General features: G+C 42.4%; 1 protein-coding gene across 1 annotated transcript in view; it reads left to right on the top strand.

The window, feature by feature from the left end:
* Positions 1–20,996, top strand: part of LOC147882060 (uncharacterized) — a 36,267-nt gene extending 15,271 nt beyond the window's left edge. Inside the window, exons 6-7 of the mRNA XM_087401767.1 lie at positions 2,033–2,116; positions 20,601–20,996. Coding sequence (XP_087257893.1) covers positions 2,033–2,116; positions 20,601–20,714 — 198 coding nt within the window. The 3' untranslated portion in view covers positions 20,715–20,996. The remainder of the gene's footprint in view (positions 1–2,032; positions 2,117–20,600) is intronic.
* Positions 20,997–21,245: the final 249 nt, after the last annotated feature.

Below are 21,245 nucleotides of genomic sequence, written 5' to 3' on the forward strand. Positions count from 1 at the left end.
TAAGTAAATAATCTCTTTCATTACGAAGTCACATTTACTCATCCTGGCATACAATTGATTCTGTCTAAGTAAAACTAAGACAATCCAAAGATCGCTAAGGTGATCCTCTAATGTAAACCAAGATATCATCCAAGAACACAATGACAAACTTGCCCAAATAATCTCGGAACAAGTCATTCATCATTTGTTGGAAGGTCACGGGAGCATTGGTCAAACCAAAAGGTAATATGAGAAACTCGTAATGACCATAAGGCTGTCCTTTCTTGATAACTAGTACGCAAACCAATCTTAATGAAATTCGCATCCCTAACTCAGTTTACACTCACTTCCCAAGGTGAATCGAAGCACTACCACTCCATGTGTGGCAAATGAACCTCAAGTCGCCTTCCAAAAGCTGGAATTCACACGCCTACAACAATTCACCTTCCCTCTAGCAGCCTTGGATCAGATTTCCTAAATGATTTCAAGCTCCTGTACTCCTTTCCTACGTTTCTTTGCAGATTTCAACTCAAAATGAAATTTCCACCTTTCTACTGAAAAAACGAAATTTCCACCTTCCCTGTTCATGGTGATCTTGCATGGAATCCACCTTCTCTACTCAAAAATAAAAATTTCCCTCGATTCTAATAGACAAATTTAGTGTGCTTGTGGAAGGATGAGTTTGGGAATGTTCCTGGATTCATCTAGGTATATGCTTGTGGAAGGGTGAGCAAGATGCGAATTTCCTGCATACCTGGAGGAGACCGTGGCCTGCGATTCCTTCTCTACAGAAACTCGACTTCAGGAGTGGACATGACCCCAAGGCTCTTGAAAACCTGGAGCTGCAAAACAAGCATAGAGTCTGCGAGGAAAAGACTCGAGAAACTGGGACGTCCCCTTCGAGCTACAAGCTGAGCTATTGGCACATCTCCCAACCAGATCCCAACTAGCCTGGCATCCCATACCACCAGATGGCGGCCATGGGCCTTGGATCAGCTGTTGGGTATTGGGCTATGCTAGGAAGCAGGTGCGCATCTACAACATGATCCAGGATCTAGACAGGAGGCAAGGAAGAGTTGAGCTTGCTCTAACTTGCGCCATTGAAAAGTGAACCCCTGGGATCCTTATATAGGCTCGAGCCTAGTGCACTAAAAATACCAAAAACCCTAATTCGAACCCTAATCTATGTGTGCCCTTCCAAGTCATGGTCCATGCACATGACACCGGAACTCTCACCTGTATGGGTTTCCCTCTGTGGATCGCACACACACATTCATGAAAGACTGAGCAAGAGGATGGGTTAGAGGAGGTACAAAATATTGTTCCTCCAAGGTTCAAATATGTTGTTACAACCAGGGGCATTCTGTAACCAGGCATTCCGTAACCAGGGGCATTCACATTGCATAGCTGCCCTAAAACAGCCCCAAATCCTGTTTTGCACTGATGTATGTAACATACACCCAGCTAGAATATTGTTACCACTAATTTTAGAACCAACGCTAACAGAACACAAGTTGAAAATCATAACAAGAGAGCATGGAAGTGTTCAATACATTAGTTATCATCCCATGTATTACAATGTTGTCAATATGTACACCAATAGTCTTTCTAGAAGACAAATTTGCTAGGTCCAGTTTGTATGAGCTTGAGTAAAATAGTATGAAAATCAAGGAGGGATGCCAGAAATTAGTCAGTTAGATTCTTTAAAAATAATTCTAAGATATTGTTGCCCTTTTTTGTCTTTCTGCAATGAAATATAAAGCACGTTTCAAATCCATGTTCATGTAAGCTTTATGGAAGCAATTGTTTAGTCCACTCACATTCAAGGCCTTAATCAATTTTGCCTGGATGGCTGCTTTTGCTAATATTCATGCAGTATAAAACAATAATACTGTTATGTAGGTATTTTTCCATTTTCCGGCTTTCTTTATTTTACAACACATACTTTTATTACTCTCATATCTTTTAATTTTCATTGAGATAAATCCCCCCCCCCTCTCCTGAAAAATGATTGGGAGATTATTCTTTCAACTAAATCGTTTTGTGTTGGCAGGATCCAGTTTGTGGACAGGCACATTGCGCACTGGCTGCTTTCTGGGGGAAGAAGCTTAAGAAGGAGAGTTTGACAGCTTATCAAGTGAGTCATATTTTCATTTGTTTCTGCATTCAAATAATTATCTGGAGGTATATAACTCTTTATAGAGGTCTGCATGCATGTTTGAGTAAAGTAAAGTGTCTTGCAAAAGACATATATGAGAATAAGGCTTACAACATAAGCTCAGTCCATTGCATATCAAATAAGGCTCATCCTTGAAAGAATTCCTTGAAGTGCAAATTTGTGATTGGGAGTTTTGACAAGCCCTAGCGAAAATAAGTGGAGTCTTCAATCTCTTAGAGCAAACGGTTCGGAACACCGTTTAGAAAAATGCCAACCACAATTGTCACATAACATATAAGAAGCATAGAGATCAAAGCTGGAAATTTCAGCAGATATACTTGGCACACCAACCTCTGCTATGCATAGCCTTTGCACTGTTTTTCTTTGAAGGGGTAGCAATGTGCAAAAGTCATCAAATCAGGGTTTGAGCATAGGTATTCCATCGTGATTTTGGGATATAGCTCCCAAATGCCACACCTGCAATGAGAAGGTCATCCACCAGGAGGGCACAAAAAGGGATCAGATTTCAGCAGAGAAAAGAAGGAAGCAAAAGTTGACTTCTGATCTGTGTCCAACAACAAACCCCTAAAAAAATCGCAATTGCTGACCTGTAGGAAGCTTCACTGAAACAAAGTGAATTGCCTTGATTTAAGCAACAAAGTATCTTTGATACCAATTGTAACATGGACTAAGATAAGGGGTAGCTAAGCACAAACCAAAGGACCGAACCCTAGACCTTCTGATCTGCAAAAACACCAAGCATTAACAAGGACCTTCTTGTGGGAGCTGGCAAACTCACCCTCCCATTGGTAGATCTGTGTATAAAAGACCACCCTCTGAGACTAAGGTTAGCCAAGCACCATAGTCACAACCAAGCATCCACCAATCCAGGTGTTTGACTAGACTTGGCATAGGCCTGCTCTAGGTCATGGTATCCTAAGGGGTCCACCACATGCCCAAAAATGAGCCCACAGCTCATACATATAGACCTATCCAGGGGTGTCCCCAACTTAAGGGCATTTTTACACCCTGTTAAATGGGTTCACAGCTTGGGCCTAACCCATCCATAGCTCATGTTATGATCTAGGGCTGTAATAGGGGGGCTTGATCCTAATGCCTTGAAAATTTGAAGGATGAAAATGCCGCACTGCAAATATGCTTGGAGGAGCTGAAAACCAGCCATGGGTAGGCTAGGGAAGAGTCCAAAAGGAAGGAGGCCAAAATTAAGACCAAATTGAGGAAAGTGGCAAGGAAACTAAGTCTACTCCAAGGTGGTGAGTAAGCCTAAGCCTCAAAATGTTATCCAAGAGACCCTTGAGACCATTGAATGGAGGTAAATGCTAAGGAGACTAAGTCATAGTCCAATGTGGTGAGCTGGCACAAGCCTCAAAATGTTATTCAAGACGCCTTTGAGGAGGAGAGGAAGAGGCAGAATAAGGCTCTTAATCTTAAGATTGTTGGGGTCAAAGATGATTATCAGAGTTGTGCTGTAGTGGAAGGCATGTTCCCAATTATTTATTTAATTTAACACTTGTAATTTAAATAGCCATGAACTAAAATAACTAACAACGTTAGCTTCACAAATCCAAACAAAGATCATAAGATTGGAATGCAAAAACAGTGTGATGCATTCTCCCACAGTCTACTAGCAAGGTTTTGATAGGAAAGAGTGAGTGCAGTGCATTCGTATTCCTTTTTTTCTTTTTCTTTTTCTTTTTTGTGTGCAAAGAAGTGGACTTCTATTAAGTATGGCCAAATACATAGAACAAGACAAATCCTATGAAAGGAAGAAAACCTCTAATATATCAATTAGAGAAAAATGTGAGGCTGTTGTAACCAACCGGAAAGTGAAGTGCCATAAGGGCCTTGCGGCGGCGGCATAATAGTGAAAAATAAACTATGAGTGCACTCTCTCATGAAGGCCGCTTTCCTACCTTGGCTGCACATGATGAGCCCTGAACTTTGCTTTAAGTAGCCATGAGGGGGTGTATAATATCCTGCTAGATTATTGAGAGTGATTGAGATGCAAAGATATGGGTTCCATTAAGGGCCCTTGTGCATTTGGATCTCCAAATCTGCCAAGCGATGAGATTGGTGATGATTTCCCAAGCCGAGTCTATGGAGGGCGCCTGGCATCTATTATGGAAAAGGGCATTGCATATATAGTGATAAGTTGAGGTGCTTCCCTATGAATGAGAATGATAGGCTTGCTCATGGAGGATCTATGGACTTGACTGAGTAAGCCAAGCTATTGATGCCCCATTGATGTAAGGCGTGTCTCTCCTCATTCTACCAAGCAAGATTGTGATGCCCTACTACATCCCTTGGGCCTCTTTGCATCCCCAAATGCAACGCTAAATGGACTCCAAGGCTACGAAGCATCTCGAGCATGTGGGGTTTTTCTCCAAGGGTTGACTAGGAATCCACCTATTGGAAGATCCAAAAAAATGTAACCCGATAGGACATCTAGAGTCGACTCCAAAAGAAGATCTCATGGTCAGAGTGATGCCAAAGGACTCCCAATGTGCTCTTTAGGTGAGAACCTCGGGTAACCTTTGAAACTGGCCATGCTTGGCATTCATAATTATGTAGTCAAAGAATGAGAGTCCTACAAGGTCTGTTGCATCTGTCCTCTCCCCCTCTCCAAGGTCCCAAAGTGGTGGAGTACACATCCACCGTAGAGGCAGAGGCACCAAGGACAACTCATGATAGCCAATGGGTGCGGGTCTATCCATCATCAACCATCACTTAAACCAATGACTCTAATCATATGGAGAACATCATCCTCAATTAGCTCCTACTCTGGCTCCCCTTTTGCTATCTCATAAGGAATTCTCTTCTCCTTGGTTCCAAAAAATGCAAACGACCTGTAGAAGAACACTTGTGACTAACAACATTCCTAGCTAGTGACCCTGTGGGCCTTTCATCATATCTTCTCCCTGAATCTTAATGTACATGATTTAATTTTGTGTTGCCTAGAACACCAAGGATCACCCTTAAGGGCAAGCTTGAAGGTACTAGGATGTATGTAGGGTGTATAAAGCCTATGATTAGGTATGGAAACCTTGTGGATGTTTGGAGCATCCGAGTCTCATGAGGTATGGTGACAGGTGAGAGTGATTAGTAAGAAATTATCAACCGTGGGGGCCTAGACAACCCCTTGGGTTGTAAGATCACTCTACATATAGTGGAGTTCACAAGCTCTTGACAGCTTGTCACCTAGATGTCATTGGTTGTCACCGTATGAAGTTCCAGCTATGGCTACCCTTTCAAAAGGTGACATCTTGTCACCTAGATGTCATTGGTTGTCACCATATGAAGTTTTCAGCTATGGCTACCCTTTCAAAAGGTGCCACCACCATAATAAGAAAATATAGACTCATGGTATATGAACCATGGAAAATAAACTCACGGTATTTTAACTACTCTGGAAAGCGAGTCACTAAAGCTTCAGATGACCAATGCATTGGATTTGCTGAAGATAACTGGCCAGTTTGTGAAGTCCTGTGAAGAGAACTCACACAAAACAGTCATATGTGTGATCAGCAAACATGCACACTAGTAATAAATAAATTAGAAAAATATCTATGGAGTAAAGACTCCATATCTTCACTACAATATGGCTAGAGGAATCTATTGCTGGAGGAACCCATTAAAGCACTATAGAATGGCGGACCAAAGGATCATAAGGGCCTCAAGCAGAGTTCTTGACACGCAGCTGGAAAATACTTGTACCGATCCTAGCCAAGCTCTTTAATGAGGCCTTCTATAAAGGCTTACCTATAGCTTGGACAATCAACACTATCATCTCAATTTATAAGGACACCACATGGATGCAAGGAACCGTCAGACCACATTCTGATGGGTCACCCGATGGCCAATGCATGCGGATCAGAACTAGGGATACTTATCAGCGAGCATGCACAATGGGATGACATGAGAGCAATTAGCCTAGCAGGCTTCATACGGGACAATTTCTCACGCTCAAAGCCCTCATTGTGGAGACCAATCACCAACACAAAATGTATACTACCTCTCCCTCGCTGTCGTCTTGTGACTACAAGAACGCCACTCCATTTAATTGGGGATGGGATAGCATCTATGTTGTGGTGGATAGGTTGACAAAACAAGCCCATTTCATACCCACTAAGACCCGATATTCAGTATCACAGGCTGCCTGTTGATCATGTGTTTGAGCATCATGGATTCCCTCTAGAAATTGTCAATGATAGAGATGCAAAATTTAGGGTCATTTCTGGCAGGAATTATTTTCAGCAGTGGGTACTTTACTTACTCCTAACACTGCATACCATCTTGAGACTGATGGTCAATCTGAAAGGGTGAACAAATGGGTAGTGGAATATCTGAGCATGAAACCCAGAGGTTGTGCGATAAGTGGCTTGCACTTGCTGAATTTCGCTACAACAGCACCCATACATTGCCTCAAAAGGGCTCATGCCAAATTCAAAAGGGCTTTTGAGGCAATGTATGGGTGCAAAGTCGGAATGCCTTCCTCAATCGCAAACGTGGCTGTGACAAAGCAGCAAGCACGATATGACTTCGAGAGGATGGAAGCTCTCCTAAAATTGGTTAAAGAGATTATTCAAGATGCTCAAGCCAAGCAAACAAATTGTGGATGAACGTAGGAGATACTTGATTTTTGAGGAAGGAGATTATGTGCATTCACGTCTCCACAAGAATGGTTATGCTTCATTGAAGGGTAATACCAACACAAAGCTTGCTCATCGGTATTATGGCCCTTACAAGATCATCCTCAAGATAGGGGAGGTAACATATCAATTTGGAGCTACCGAGCACCTCCAAGATCCACAATGTGTTCATGTGTCTTTGCTGAAACCACACGTGGGCCGGCTTGTGCACATACTTCCAGAGCTACCACATATGAATGAGGAGGGTCATATCCTTTATGTCCCCGAGCGCATTGTGCGGTTCAGAGATCGAGTACTCCGCAACAAGGCATACATGAGTACCTCATCAGATGGAAAGGACTTCTAGAGGATGAGCCAATCATGGCAGCCAGAGAGCATTGTCTAGGAGTACCCCTTTCTTTTACTAGGCTGATCAGCATCACTTTGCTGTCTCAGCACCCTCGTGTGACAGCCAGAACATGTAATTTTAAGGGCAAGATTCTATGGGAAGGGATGGCTATAATTAAGGGGGGAAAAGGGACAAATTTAGTATCACTCTAGTGGGAGTTGGAGGGAAATTTGGAGGGACTATACAAGTCCACATCCACCACTAATTGTACTACTTTTTTATGTGACATCTTATCTATCCTCTTCTAGTATAGCATTGAGGCCCCCTCTATCCCGCTCACAGATCATGAGGTGAACTAGGTCATCCTAGAGGATCTCGTACAGTTACAGACATTCAAGACTTGGTTGGCACCTCGCGAGCTCCCTGTGAAGCTCAGCTTCTATAGAGACCACCGCCTACGGATTTTAGAGGAGGGATTCATCAACCCACCAGGATACTCGTGGATTCACCTCCCCCACTTCAAGAGGATTTTGATCGGGTAGTTCCGGGTCTCATCACACCGTCTCCGTGTAGAGAGTGGTCGAAGCGGAGGAAATGAACTTTTTGTTAATGTTTGAAAAGTCAACCATACAAGTCGGCTATCTTGAAAGCACCAACCTGGGGAAAAACAAAAGCTTGGCGGAAATAAAAATCGGCCTACTTCCCAAGGGATAGGGGCTAACAACCAGGGGGGAGGACTAATCAACTAGCGGATCCCTCGCAACGTGAAAATGTAGAAATTGTCTGCAGGCCATTCCTTGCAAGACCGCTCTTGCCTTTCGGCGATTGCTTTAGAATCCAATGACCCGCACTCCCAAGTGGCGTGCAGAGTATAGATGATATCCTGCCAGATAGCAACCAGAGTGGCCGCCGCTTGGGTGGAACACTCCGCTCACCCATCACTAGGCTGCATCTCACAACCCAGAGGTTCCATGCTGTGATATTGGCGAGTTTGTCCCTCACACCGTCCTCAGGAAAAGGAAGAGGACGTTGCCAAGATGGAGGGGTCGCCTCATGCAAACTTGATTCCGTGAATGTTTTGCCATGTATCCTGTAAGAGAATCAAAGTTGTAGTGCAGGACCTTGCTTTGCGAGGTTGTGGTGGCTTTTGCCAAGATAGGAACCTTGGAAATATTTTTCCATTCGTTGCATGCAGTCCCACTCTCCTTCCACGGGTGGGGATTGGGTGGATAGTACTAGGTTGTTACAGATGGTATGCCACACCATCATTCTACTTGGCTTGGGGCTTTTACGAGTTTAGGTATTCCACTTCAAGTCATAGGACTTGGATGTGGTTTAGACGAGGATGCCTTGGTTTTTAATGTTCACGGTGGGCGCAAGTTATTCAAGTCTAGGGATGAGGATATCTTTGTGGATGTTGCTTTTGAACCTGTCAGGGTTTTGAGTCATGTGGAACAACATTTCTTGATTTTAAGTCGATATCTCAACCCTAACCCGCATCACATTCCCTTGGGTTCATGAAGTGAAGGTGTCCCATAAAGTATTTGCAGTGGGACCCCAAGGAGTGGGAGTGGATTGATGTAGAAAATAGAGAGAAGAGCTGCCCTTTCTTTCGCTACTCATTTAGTAATGCCGAGAGGTTTCAACTCAGCCTCAAGGATTGGAAGCCTACCATATCTCCTCATAGGGAGAATTTTCAGATTTCTACAGACATGCAAAATCCCTTTTGGAAGAGACTTTGGAAATCCCTTCGGATATAAAAGTGACTCTTTTCTTTTGGTTTTCTATTCACGGAGGGATTGCAGTGAACGTGTGTAGGTCCAGGTTTAGGCATCCTATACCTGACGTGTTGCCTTTGTGCTGAGGAGTCCATTCAGCGTTTCCTATGAGGTTGCAAGCAGGTGGGGCTTATTTGGAAAGGGATTGCTAGTCTTTTAAGCACTTTTGTCCCCCTTCTTCATGACTTGGGTTTCGGTGGCTTGGCTCTCTCTTTTGGGGTGGGGCGTGAGGTCTTTCATGCGCACCATGACTATTCTTAGGTTCTTTCCGTTCAATAAAATTTGGTTGAGTCATGTTCTCTTGATGATGTTCCCCACTTTTCTTATAGACCTACACATGCTTCAGTGGACACTTTTTGGGAGATTTTGGCGAATATTTCAGTATGGCATATTTGGAGAAATTAATGGATACGTTATCGATGTGTCATGATTGATGTCACACTTTGATCATACACATGGCATTGACTCATGTATCCATGTATCCATGGCAAGCAAGAGTCAAAGGTTGGATGGTTACCGGTTAATGTCTAAGATACACTTTCTCTTTTTCTTCAAACTTCAGCTTTCTACGGTGTGGGTTTGTGTAACTTCTTGCTCTAGCGTTTCTAATGCTATCCTTATCCAACTTAAGCATTTGATTCATATTTGGAAGAAAGTCTTTTACTGCTTGAATCTTCTCTTTTCATGTTCCACCACAATTGGGGCTCAAGTTGAAATCCATACATTATCATGAATGGACTAGAACCTGTTGTTGAAATTTGACACTATTATATGCAATTTCTAATAGGGGCAAATATTGTTCCCAATTAGTTTGCCTTTTACTTACATACACTCGAAGCATATCTTCAAGGACCTTATTGACTCTATTAGTTTGACCATCACTCTGGGGATGATCCACAGTGCTCATATTCAAAGTAGTTTCCAACCTCATAAAAACATAATTCCAAAAATGACTACTAAATTTGCTATCCCAGTCACTAACAATACCGGCTAGTAGCCCATATAACCTATAATATGCTCTACAACTAGCTTTGCTGAGTTAGGAGTTTTAACTTCTTCATTGGTTGGAATAAATTCAACCATCTTGGTCAATTGATCCCATGATAAACTACACAAAGTCGTGCCCCCTCTGTGTCCTAGGTAATAAATACACGGAGATACTTTCCCATTTGCCACATGGGATCTCCAAAGGAGAGGATTACAAAAAAGCGAGGGATACAAAATAATAAAAGATTTATAAATCTCCTATTTGAGTAGAAAAAATAATAATTTATTCAAAAGTCCATATGTTTTCTCAATTGCTAAAAGGTTAAATATGCATATAAAGTTGAAAGCCACTAACACTAATTCCACATCCCCTGTAATAGAGTTGGTGTGTTCATTGATAAGTCATCAGTAGTATCAAAGACAAACCCTAGTGCTATCAAGTTCTCTCTTTCCACCATAGTAATTGAGATCATCAATGCAACCTTCACACAAGTGGGGCGTTTCCAAGGACTTCTTGAATGGAATAGTCTACATTCCATGCATATGTAAATGCTTATATACTTAACCCTATTCATCTTGAAACAAAACCCATGTTTCTTTGTTATTGCAAAAACATCCCTCCCCAATGATTTCCATCCCACTAATCCAACTAATGCAACAAATTGATCACAAATTCATATTTTTATGCATGAAATTTTATAATATGGTGTAAGAAGGCATGATAATCATCTAAATCATGCCTTGCCATTTGATTTGATATGTAACATGACCCATTTAGAGTTGTAAATCAAAAGATACAGGGATGTTGGGCCAAAACTAGAAGCGTGTTAACATGCTCCCTATTTTGGCCCAAAAGATGACATTTTTACATCCCTGTATCTTTGCAAGTTGTCAAAATTTAGTTGTTTGGGCCCAAAAGATGAGTTTTTAATCGTTTGATTGTCAAATCCAAATGGCATAATGTTACATGTCAAATCAAATGACAACGCATAATTTAGATGAATATCAAGCCCATCTACACCATCTAAAAGAATTGTTTGTATCAGAATATGAATTTTATGATTTTTTGACTGGTTTGTTGCATCAAATTTAAAGCAAGGTTTCCCATAATAGGGAGCAAGAAGACATTGTCTATTTTGGCAAAAAAAAAGAGGCAAATTTTTACATCCTCTACCTTCTAATTGCACTCAAGGGGTCACTCTTTATAAACCCATAAAGTATGTGCGAGCAAGCATGTGTTAAAAATTACCCCTATTCTTGCATTTTTATATTTTCTTATGTAATTGATTAAACCCTTGTATGTGTTTACATTTTCAATCTTAAAGTTTTGGCACCCCTTCATAAATCTACATATATAAATTACATTAAGTTGCTATTTTATAAATCTCTCATGAACATAAACAGCATATAAGTCGCTTCATAATAAAAATACCCCCCAATGCATTAAAGTGCTATGTTACATGTTTATGAGTGACCCCCTAGTAATTGCCAAACCCAAGTGGGTCACGTTAAAATAGTACTTAACTTTGGACTCCTTAATTTCAAGAAATGTGACACATAACCCCCCTTTTGAATACTTTCTACTTTAGCAATTATTTTATAGAACACTTGGATTCTTTCTTTGCTTTCTTGATTTTCCTACCGCTTCAACAAATTCTCGCTCGCTTTTCCCAGCTCGCTCTATTGACTACCTCTCCAAAGGATATTGCAGACAATCTATCTTAAGGTGTTCATCTTTATTGACTTGGCATTTTTGGCATTTTAATACATAATCTTGGACGTCCTTGTCTATTCCATACCAAGAAAATTGTATTTTCAAAACTGTGGACGTCTTCTGAATTTTGAAGTGTCCTACACTATCATGACACTAAAAAAGAATTCGGTGCCTAATGTCAGTATTATCTTGGACACTTACTCTATCTTTGTAGAGTAGGTAGCCAATTTCAACACTATATTTTTTCCACTAGAGTCTCTTATTGCTTGTCACCATTTGGGAGTTCTCCTAAGAAAATAAAGAGTAATCTTTATTAGAATTGACTTCGGACAAAGAATGGTGAAGTTGGTTAACCAGGAATAAGTTTTATTATTTTACTTTTGCCCTACATTGGTAAAAAGAGAACTGTGAGGATGCCCACAAGGGACTAGAAATAGTCCAAGAACTAGGAATGCATGCATTTCGCTAACCTATAATGGGCAGGTAGCCAATTTCAATACTATATTTTTTCCACTAGAGTCTCTTATTGCCTGTTCACCATTTGGGAGTTCTTCCAAGAAAATAAAGAGTAATCTTTATTAGAATTGACTTCGGTCAAAGAATGGTGAAGTTGGTTAACCATGAATAAGTTTTATTGTTTCACTTTTGCTCTGCATTGGTAAAAAGAGAACTATGGGGATGTCCACAAGGGACTAGAAATAGTCCAAGAATTAGGAATGCATGCATTTCGCTAACCTCTAATGGATTAAAGGCCTGTGGCCTCCCAGATGTATTGAAAATTGTACTCAGTTCTATGCTCTTTCAAGAGCCAATTGTACAAAGATTATTCTATTGCAATAAAGACCTTTGGGGGGGTCCAGCCCTTATTTCTCAGCCCTAGTGTTGTATTTTGCTCCTCACCCTTCTCTCCCAGCACTCTATCTAATTGGCGAATTCAACTTCCACAGCTCCAACACGTACCTCGAGAAGTGTACAGATTTTTCAGCGTCGGGTTGCATTGCCAATTTGTGGTGTGCCACCATTACCATGTGACTCCTCAATGAAAGCTCGTTAACTTGTTGAATCCCTTTTCATAATTGTTTTACATATTTCAGAATAGTGAGAATCAAACTCACATTTTTCTTCAGGGACTCTAGGAAATCATTTTGGAATTGAGTAAAACTCAATTTATTTACTGTTGGCATTCAGCATAAGGAATCTGCTACCTACCACGTTAAATTTTCTCTTTTGATGTGTCAATTGAATATCATATTCTTGCATTAATTTAGCCCATCTAGCTTTTCTTCCTTTAAGTTCTAGCTGATTGCAAATCCATTTTTGATACTTTCTTGATAAAATATGATCTCAAACTTTGAACGATATAAAGCGTGCCTCCGTTTCTTTAAAGTATAACTATAGCATACAGGTCCCTCTCATATGGCAAGTAATTCCATTGAGCGCAATCTAACTTTTTGTTTTTAAAACCTATTGGTCGACCCTTTTGTAATGTACACCTCGAACAACAAAATCATTGGCATTTGTTTCAACCACGAATGGTTCATTTCCAATACCTTTAAGACAAGAGGTGCAGCTATAGCTACTTTTAACTTTTCAAAACTCTTCCTTCATCTCATATGAAGGTGCTTCCCTTCCCCTTAAGCTGAACCATCATCGGAATAACTATCTTACTAGATTGTTGGATGAATCTCATCTAAAATCTAGACAAACCTACGATATCGGCCGCTTCCTTTTTAGGATCCATACAAATCACTTCTATAGGATATAATATGTCCCAAGTAGTGTAGTTCTTTTACATAGAATTCACACTTGGATTCTTAAGCAAAAAGAGAGTTGTTTCTAAGCGATTGAAACACTTTTCTCAAATGTTATACATGTTTTTTTTTTTAAACTGTAGATAAGGATATACTACATCAAATTTTTCTAAATATGTGTTACCACCCAAAACCTGCATACCAAAACTGAAATCTGACTTGGAATCACGGTTGCTGGCACAGTTATGTTCCACCCAGCCAATTCCCTACTGTAGCAAGCTCAAAAGATACGTAAGAAGAAGTTCTCGCATGCTACACACAGAGCCCACATATCCCTAGATGGATCTAGTCCGCCACATGTCATCATTTGAGAGCATCACCTAAATGCATCATTTTATCTCTCTCTTGGGATATCATTTAATTCACTTGCCCCTTGGCACATTTAATGCATTTAGGCCCCTTAGCCTTAGATCCACCTAGTCTTGTGCCATGTCACCCTCACCAAGGACCTTGACATTGATTCTTTTAACCATTTTCATTCAGCACAATAAGTATATTACAAAGTTGGTCCTCTAAAGGAAAATGTCCACCAACCCTTCTGAGGTCATGTTACCTCACCTTGAGCGTAATATTCCTTCCCTCTTTAGACATCAGCGTCCTCGATGATAAACTCTGGGAATGCTCTCCGCATCTGGTATAAGGATTCCCAGGTAGCATCTAATAGACACTGTCCATGCCATGCAACCAACATCGTGAGTATCTTTCGATTTGGAACTTGCATAGTTCCTTGGTCCAGGATTCTTGTTGGTTTGCGCCTCGCACTGTCCTCTACCTCCTGAAACAAAATAACACCCTCAATTAGTGAGTCACCTGGGTGCAAAAACTTTTTAAGACGAGAAACATGAAACACAGGATGCACCCTACATCCTTGTGGCAATTCCAGCTTATAGGTCATCTTGCCTATTCTTTTTAGAATCAACCACGGCCCACAATATCGAGGGGATAACTTGATACACTCTCCAACTGATAGAGAGATGGAACTTGAAGGAATTTTGAGAAACATTTTTTCTCCTTCCTCAAATTCTCTCAAAGATCTCTTATCCACATAAGATTTTGCTCTATCCACAACCTAGCGGATATTTGCTTTAGCAAGTGCTAGCATCTCCCGCATCTGAACCTCAAAGTTCGCGGCACTAGGCACTTTCTAAGGTACTCCAACTGTAGTTGGATTTGTTGGTCTATAACCATAGTTCAACTCGAAGAGGAATGCTTTATATCGTTGTAGGCAAACTCTAACAATGGCAACCACTTGTTCCATGTATGCCGCTTCAATGACACATATGCTCTTAGCATATCTTCTAAACTTTAGTTGACTCTCTCTGTCTGACCATTCTCGGGATGATCCCCACTGCTCATTCCGTAATGCATCAAATACTGCGGTCCAACGGACTTTCTAGTCAGAATAAAGTGAGCCATTTTGGTTAGACGGTCCACCAACCACAAGGATAGAATCATATCCACCTTGTGTCATAGGCCGATCAACAATAAAATCCATGGAAATGCTCTCCCATCTGCTTGATGGTATTTCCAATGGCTGCAACAAGCCAGGTGGCTTCACCTGCTCTACTTTGCTTACCTGACACGAGAAACGCCGTCACATATTCATGAATATGTTTTTTTATTTTTTGCCAAAAGAAATCTTGCTTTACGAGATCATACGTTTTCTCGACTCTTGGATGTCCCACACATGGGCTATCATGGCACTGTTAAATGACTCTCTGTCTGAGATCATTCTAATCAGGTACTACTACCTTGCCATTTCTTTTCCCCATACCATCTCTTATGGTATATCTTGCATAAGTTTGGCCTTTTTTGGATGCCAAGTCACCCTTTTCCTTGGGTTTAAATACATAAGCCTTAGGCCAAAGGCTCTGGACGAACTCGTCGACCTTTTGAGTTTCTCTAATCTCGGTCATTAGAGCACTCTCTAATACCGTGAAACTCATATTATGCATAATGCGTGACAACGCATCAGCAACTTTATTATCCTTCCCTCTTTGGTACTGAATTTCCATATTAAACTCCTACATGAGTTCTGTCCACCTAGCTTGGCGGCCACTCAAGTTAGGTTGTTTACAAACATACTTCACAGTACGGTGATCGATGTCCACATAAAACTCCTCTAGAAAGGTGCTGCGTACATGGTAGTCAGTCTCACCAGTGTATTAAAGAGCCAGCCCTTCATCGGGGGGTCCTGGGAGTGTGCCTGGAAGCATCGCCTCTGTAGTCGGGCCAGAGCACCCCATCCTCATGTGAGTCGTGCCGTACCCGCATGGATCATCGTGAAACCTAGTCCAATGAACACTATCCCCAAATATGTGTAGGACTCCACTATCTCCAGAGGCTCACCACGATGTGTAAAACTATGGTGACAGGACACTGCTCACGAGGTGTTGAAGATCATAGCCTTGGTCTTTCCAAAGTTAACTATCAAGGCCTCTATCCCCCTACTGAGGATGATATGAGGACTATGTCATCGGCATACAATAATATCTGCACCATCAGGTTAGCCAAGAGCGAACCCTCTCCGTCGAGTCAAAGAAGTAATCTTGTCAATATAGAGCCTGAAGAGAGTTGGTGATAGAGGACAACCTTGCTTAACTCCGATGGTGCTCTCAATCCAGTCTGATAAGCCTCCTGGGGGCACGTATCCTCCCTCTGACAGACTCATGACCCCCCAAATAATAATATCTGGGAGTTGTAACTCCTATAACCTCCTGATTAGGTGAGAGCGTGGGACAGTGTCAAATGCCTTACGAAAATCTACGAAGCAAGTGTAGACATGCTGACGCCTCAACTTCGCCTCCTCAATAATAGCCCTCAGGGTGAAAATGTGATCTAGGGTGGAGTGTTGTCTCCGAAATCCTGCCTGCCCAAGTGCCCGTTGTCCGTGACCCTCTGTGTGGCTGCTAATCTCCCTCTCTAGGACCGACTCATATATATCTTCGCCAAAGTGTGGCCAATCATAAGAGTATGATAGTTCCCAGTGTCCATGGGATCACCTACCTTGTGTATCGGTACTATGGTGGTGGTGCTCCAGGTAGGTGGGAAGCCATGGCATACGACATGATTGAACAGTTGTGCTAATATCGGGGTCAGGATCTCTTGCCCATGCGCAAAATGCTTAGTGCGTAATTCCTCTCATGATCTCGTGATCGTCGGTGATGAAGCCGAAGGATAGCTCGTACATTCTGCGAAGTAAACAAATGACATGTGGTGGGTTTGGGCATAGAGGACATATCAGGTGGTGCCTGACCTAGGACATCATATAGAGAGCAAGCATATGTGTGCTAGACTGCGGTATCTGTGATGGGAATGGGTGACTTCCCTTCTTATAAGAGTCCCCATCCCATGGTAGAATCTCCTCCGCGAAAGGAATTGATCACCTCATCCATCTTGTGCATGAGGAAAGCCCGCTTCTTACATCGTGTCACTCGATGTGAGATCCAGTGTGTCTCTGGTGGAGTCAAATGTCCCAGTGTTATCTCACGTGTAAGGTGGGCTCTCATCTCTCTACACTCATCATCAAACCATGGATTTTGGGGAATCTTCCCATCTGAAACACGTGCAGATCGTGTCGTGGGAAAGGATCTGGCGACAACATCCTGTATCACCGATATAAGAGTGTCTAATGCCTGTGCAAGGTCCATCCCATCACCAAGTAGTACTGGAAGCTCAGAAGCCAGGTGGCTCACGTACGCCAGGTCAAGAGCACGATCAGAATGGATCTAAACACGAGTGGGTGGTGGGGGGGTCCTCCTCATGGCTAGCATGGCGACCGATATACAGAAAGTGAGATACGAGTGGTCGGCTTCGAGTGGAGGCAGTGGCACAATAAAATCATGTATCCATGGGGCTAGTGCCAGTGGACCGAGCAGGTAGTCTACCGTACTACCCCCTCCTTGTGGGAAACAGGTGAGTCAGCCAGATGATGGCCATCTTCGGAGACCGTTGTATATGATCAGATCATGTATAGCACTCAACTCGAGTAAATGTCTCCCATACGCTGTCACTGGTGCATCTGCATCTGTCGATTGCCTCACGATCCCCAGCTCTGCTGCATCCATCTCTGGTACTATGAGGGAATCCTCGTTGAAATCTAGCAGGCCCACCTGCTTGTTTCCAGTATGTGCATTGAAGCCATCCTCAATTTGTTTTGCATACTCGCCCCATCGTTTAGACACCGTCATGTGCTGTCTCCCTCTCCTGCTGCATCTCATACTTCTTTTTCTACCCTCTCTCGAATGTTCACACTACCATCTCTATAAACTGCCCATTTTCCCCTCTTGTCTTGCAGCCATCACCCGTACCATTCCTTCCCTTGTGTGTTCTTGTTGTAGGAGTGTGAGATCTTCATCTAGAAAGATCTTAGTCCCCTTCAGTGCTATCTGTGTACTCATAAGGGTGGATCTATCTATGGCTGTTCGCAGCTTTACAACCAAAGGCCTCGTTGGTGCATATGTTTTATCCGCTCTCCAGGCTGATTCACAGGTGAGGTTTACTCCCATCTTATCAAAGATGATTTTGGCCTCTGACATGGGGCTATCACCTAATGTTAGGCCTCTGACCAGCACATTCAAACTCTTGCTATCCCGTCGTTTCTCTTCCTCAATTGTTTCAGAAATAAGCTCCCTTTTCTTTGGTGTTGTGTCTTTCTTTAGTACATCTTTCCGTGCAAGCATATCAGCTTTCCCTTTCGTGATTTGTTATGTGAACTCGGCGTGTTTCCCTTGTACCATTGTTTGCAAAGCTTTTCGAGTTGTTCATTCTCTGATTTCAGCATATCAATGATCTTGCACCCTTCCTCTGACAACCCCTTCGCATTCTTGAGTTGCTGCATTTGCTCTTTAATGGTGTTCAGCTCCTCGTTAAAAGGTAGCTGAAACTTGCCTTCAGTTTGTCATTCTCACTTTAAAGGGCATCAACATGGGCTCCCAATGTCTCAAATTTTTAGGTCAACTTACTGTTTTTTTCATCTAGGGCACGAGTCATGTCATGCATCATTTTACCTTTCTCACGTGTCCATTTGTTTTGCATCTCCTCTTGCCATTTCTTCATTTCATCTTGCATTTGGGCTCGAAGGTTTGAGAGCTCATCTTCTCTAGTCTCTCTCAGCTTCTTGCGTAGGCCTTCAATTTCTGTGTCTTGCATCTTACATATTTCCTTGAGTTTTGATATGCAAGCCTTGGCGCTCGGGTCTTCTATTTTCTCCGCCTTCGTCCAGATGAGGCTATACTTCCGGTCCTTATCACCCCTTGTTTTTTGGTCGGGTGAGCTCTCCTTTGTCCCCATAGTGGCAGAGCCTTTCTTGATCTGATAGACTTCAAAAAGTCTTCTTGGTGTAGATTGCGAGGGCTGAGGGGGGGGCTGGCTACCAAGCTCAGCCTTGGTGTTTTTCGCAGCCCAAGGCTGCTTCACAAGCAGCAAGCAGCTGCTTATGGGCCTCCATGGCGGGCAATTGCGTAGCAATGGCGGGCAATGGCGTAGCAATGGCGCAGCAGCAAGGGCGGGGCAGAGGTGCAGCAATGGAGCAAGCAGCAGCAGCACAAGGGAAGGGAGCCGCAGCAATGGAGGCGCAGACAGGGCAGAGGCGCAGGTGGGCAGGCTGGCTGGGCGAACAGGTCCAAACCAGGTAAGGCTAGCGTAGCGGGGAGCTGAGGCATGGCAGGGAGTTGGAGCAAGGCGGGGAGCTGGAGCGTGGTGTGGCGGAGCAGCCTGGCGAGGTAAGGCGTGGTGAGGAGCAGCAGCAAGGTGGGGAGGAGCAGCAAGGCGGGGAGAGAGAGAGAGAGAGAGAGAAATGTTGAAGGCAATGGAATGAATGAAAGCTTCTTTGTATTACTTAGGAAAAAACTCTACGAAGAGGCAATACAACCTGTTCACTAGCCGAACTCAACACACCTACTAGTTAGAATAGCAATTGGAGGACCCTATCTATATCTAATCCATTCTCTTATATACAACTCCCTCTGACAAGGCATGGCATGTACCACTTGGTCCGTATTTACATTCGGCCGCACCTACCGTCAACGAGGTAGGTGCTTGTCCTACACCCTAGGCTAAGGCAACCTAACATCACTAATGACAGAAAGAAGAGAATGCAACTAATGAAACGAGAATAGGCTCAAATGAAGATCTCCCTTCTCCACAATACAAATCTCCTTCAAATACAAGTATGGCCCCTGCCCCAAGACCTCTCCACAACCCATCATATGTGGGATAACTCCTTCTAGGCCACATGGCACTCTCCTACTTAAACCCCATTTAGGCATTTCCTACTCCATTCTCCATAAGGCCTACAACAGTTTCCCCTGGCACTAACTGTTCCTCGTGAATGCACAACAATAGATGAGGGAACATGCCTCTGTCTCTATGGCATAAATACATGAAGTGCTGGGACAAGCCCCCAAGCTAGCATCATCAGAAAATAAATATAACCAATTCAATCTTTTCCATGCTGCAAGTTTCAAATGATCGTGCATACACCTGCATCCATGATGCACTAGCCATCAATGAACCAATACTATCTCATACTGCTGCATGACCTCTGGAAGCTAAAGAGCTTGGGCTTCTGCCACAGGCATTGGAACCAGGCTTATATGGACGTGCAGGCTTTAAAGAAGGTCCCTTTCCACAAAAAGGAATTCTTGGTACAAGTTGATAGAAGGATTAATTCAAAAGTATAAGCAGCGAGCAGTGCGAGACATGGAGTTTTATGAAATCTTTTCCAAGGAAAGAAGCATGATTTGAATATTTAACACAAAACACAATAGACAAAGTGACTGTTTTCACTCGCTTACGAGATAAAAATCATTGCACAAGAAATGATTTTCCATTCACATTCATTATAATGTATGGCTGATTTCAAGCGTGCTGTACTAAAGATAGGATCTTCATCTATGCATCACAAGATATAAAAATGCATCACATGCTTACAAGATATTAAAATGATTACACAAGAAATAATTTTCCATTCACATTGGTTATAATGTATATCTGATTTCAAACGTGCTGTACTAAAGATAGGATCTTCAGTGTCGGTCACAATTTTGCGTGCAGTGTCCATGAATAAAAGGCTTGATATTCCTGATTTGCAAAAAAGTAAGAAACTGTCTTTGGAACTATCTAAAACTTTGTAATGAAAGATTATTTATACATATTTATCTTTCATGAGCCAGGCATCCAGGCGAGGTGGAACAGTACATCTCAGAGTGGACTTTGAAGAAGGTCGTGTATATTTGCAAGGGGAGGCAGTCCTTGTGATGTCTGGTGTTTTGCTGAACAATTTGTGAGAGCTTTATGCACACTTAAAATATCCGATAAACTGCTACTTTGCTCTCCACCACACCATCCTGCTCTTTGTGCAGGTCTTCATGGTCTGGCATCTCAATGGAGATAATGTGAGGATGCCCTTTCTTGGAAAATGATTCTGACATCTGGTCTAATTGTAGTGTCCTGAGGTATATGAGCATACCATTTCCTGCCTATGTGCTGTGGGATATGTTCTTGGGGACCCTCATGTTTGAATAAAAGGGTGCTCAGATCAAAGTGGTTTTTGAAGTTTCGATTTGAATTAGACCAAAGTAATGCATGGTGATACATCAAAGGTATTAATAGAGCATAGAAATTGCTACTTTTTGTCTCCAATTATTGTATCACCATGTGGTTCGAAAAGCTTCAGCTATTGTGTTAATCAGAATAGTGTTCTAAAGTCTTAAGACAGAAGGACATAGCAGCTAGGATGGAGTTGATGGTTTTCAACATTTTAGGGGACTATTGTGTATGATGTAAACTGCATGGTCTGCTATTTATTGCTGGATGAG

Source organism: Dipteris shenzhenensis, chromosome 30 (genome assembly GCF_047967505.1).
Source record: "Dipteris shenzhenensis isolate YYH24624 ecotype China chromosome 30, Dip_SZ_1.0, whole genome shotgun sequence".
NCBI lineage: Eukaryota > Viridiplantae > Streptophyta > Polypodiopsida > Gleicheniales > Dipteridaceae > Dipteris > Dipteris shenzhenensis.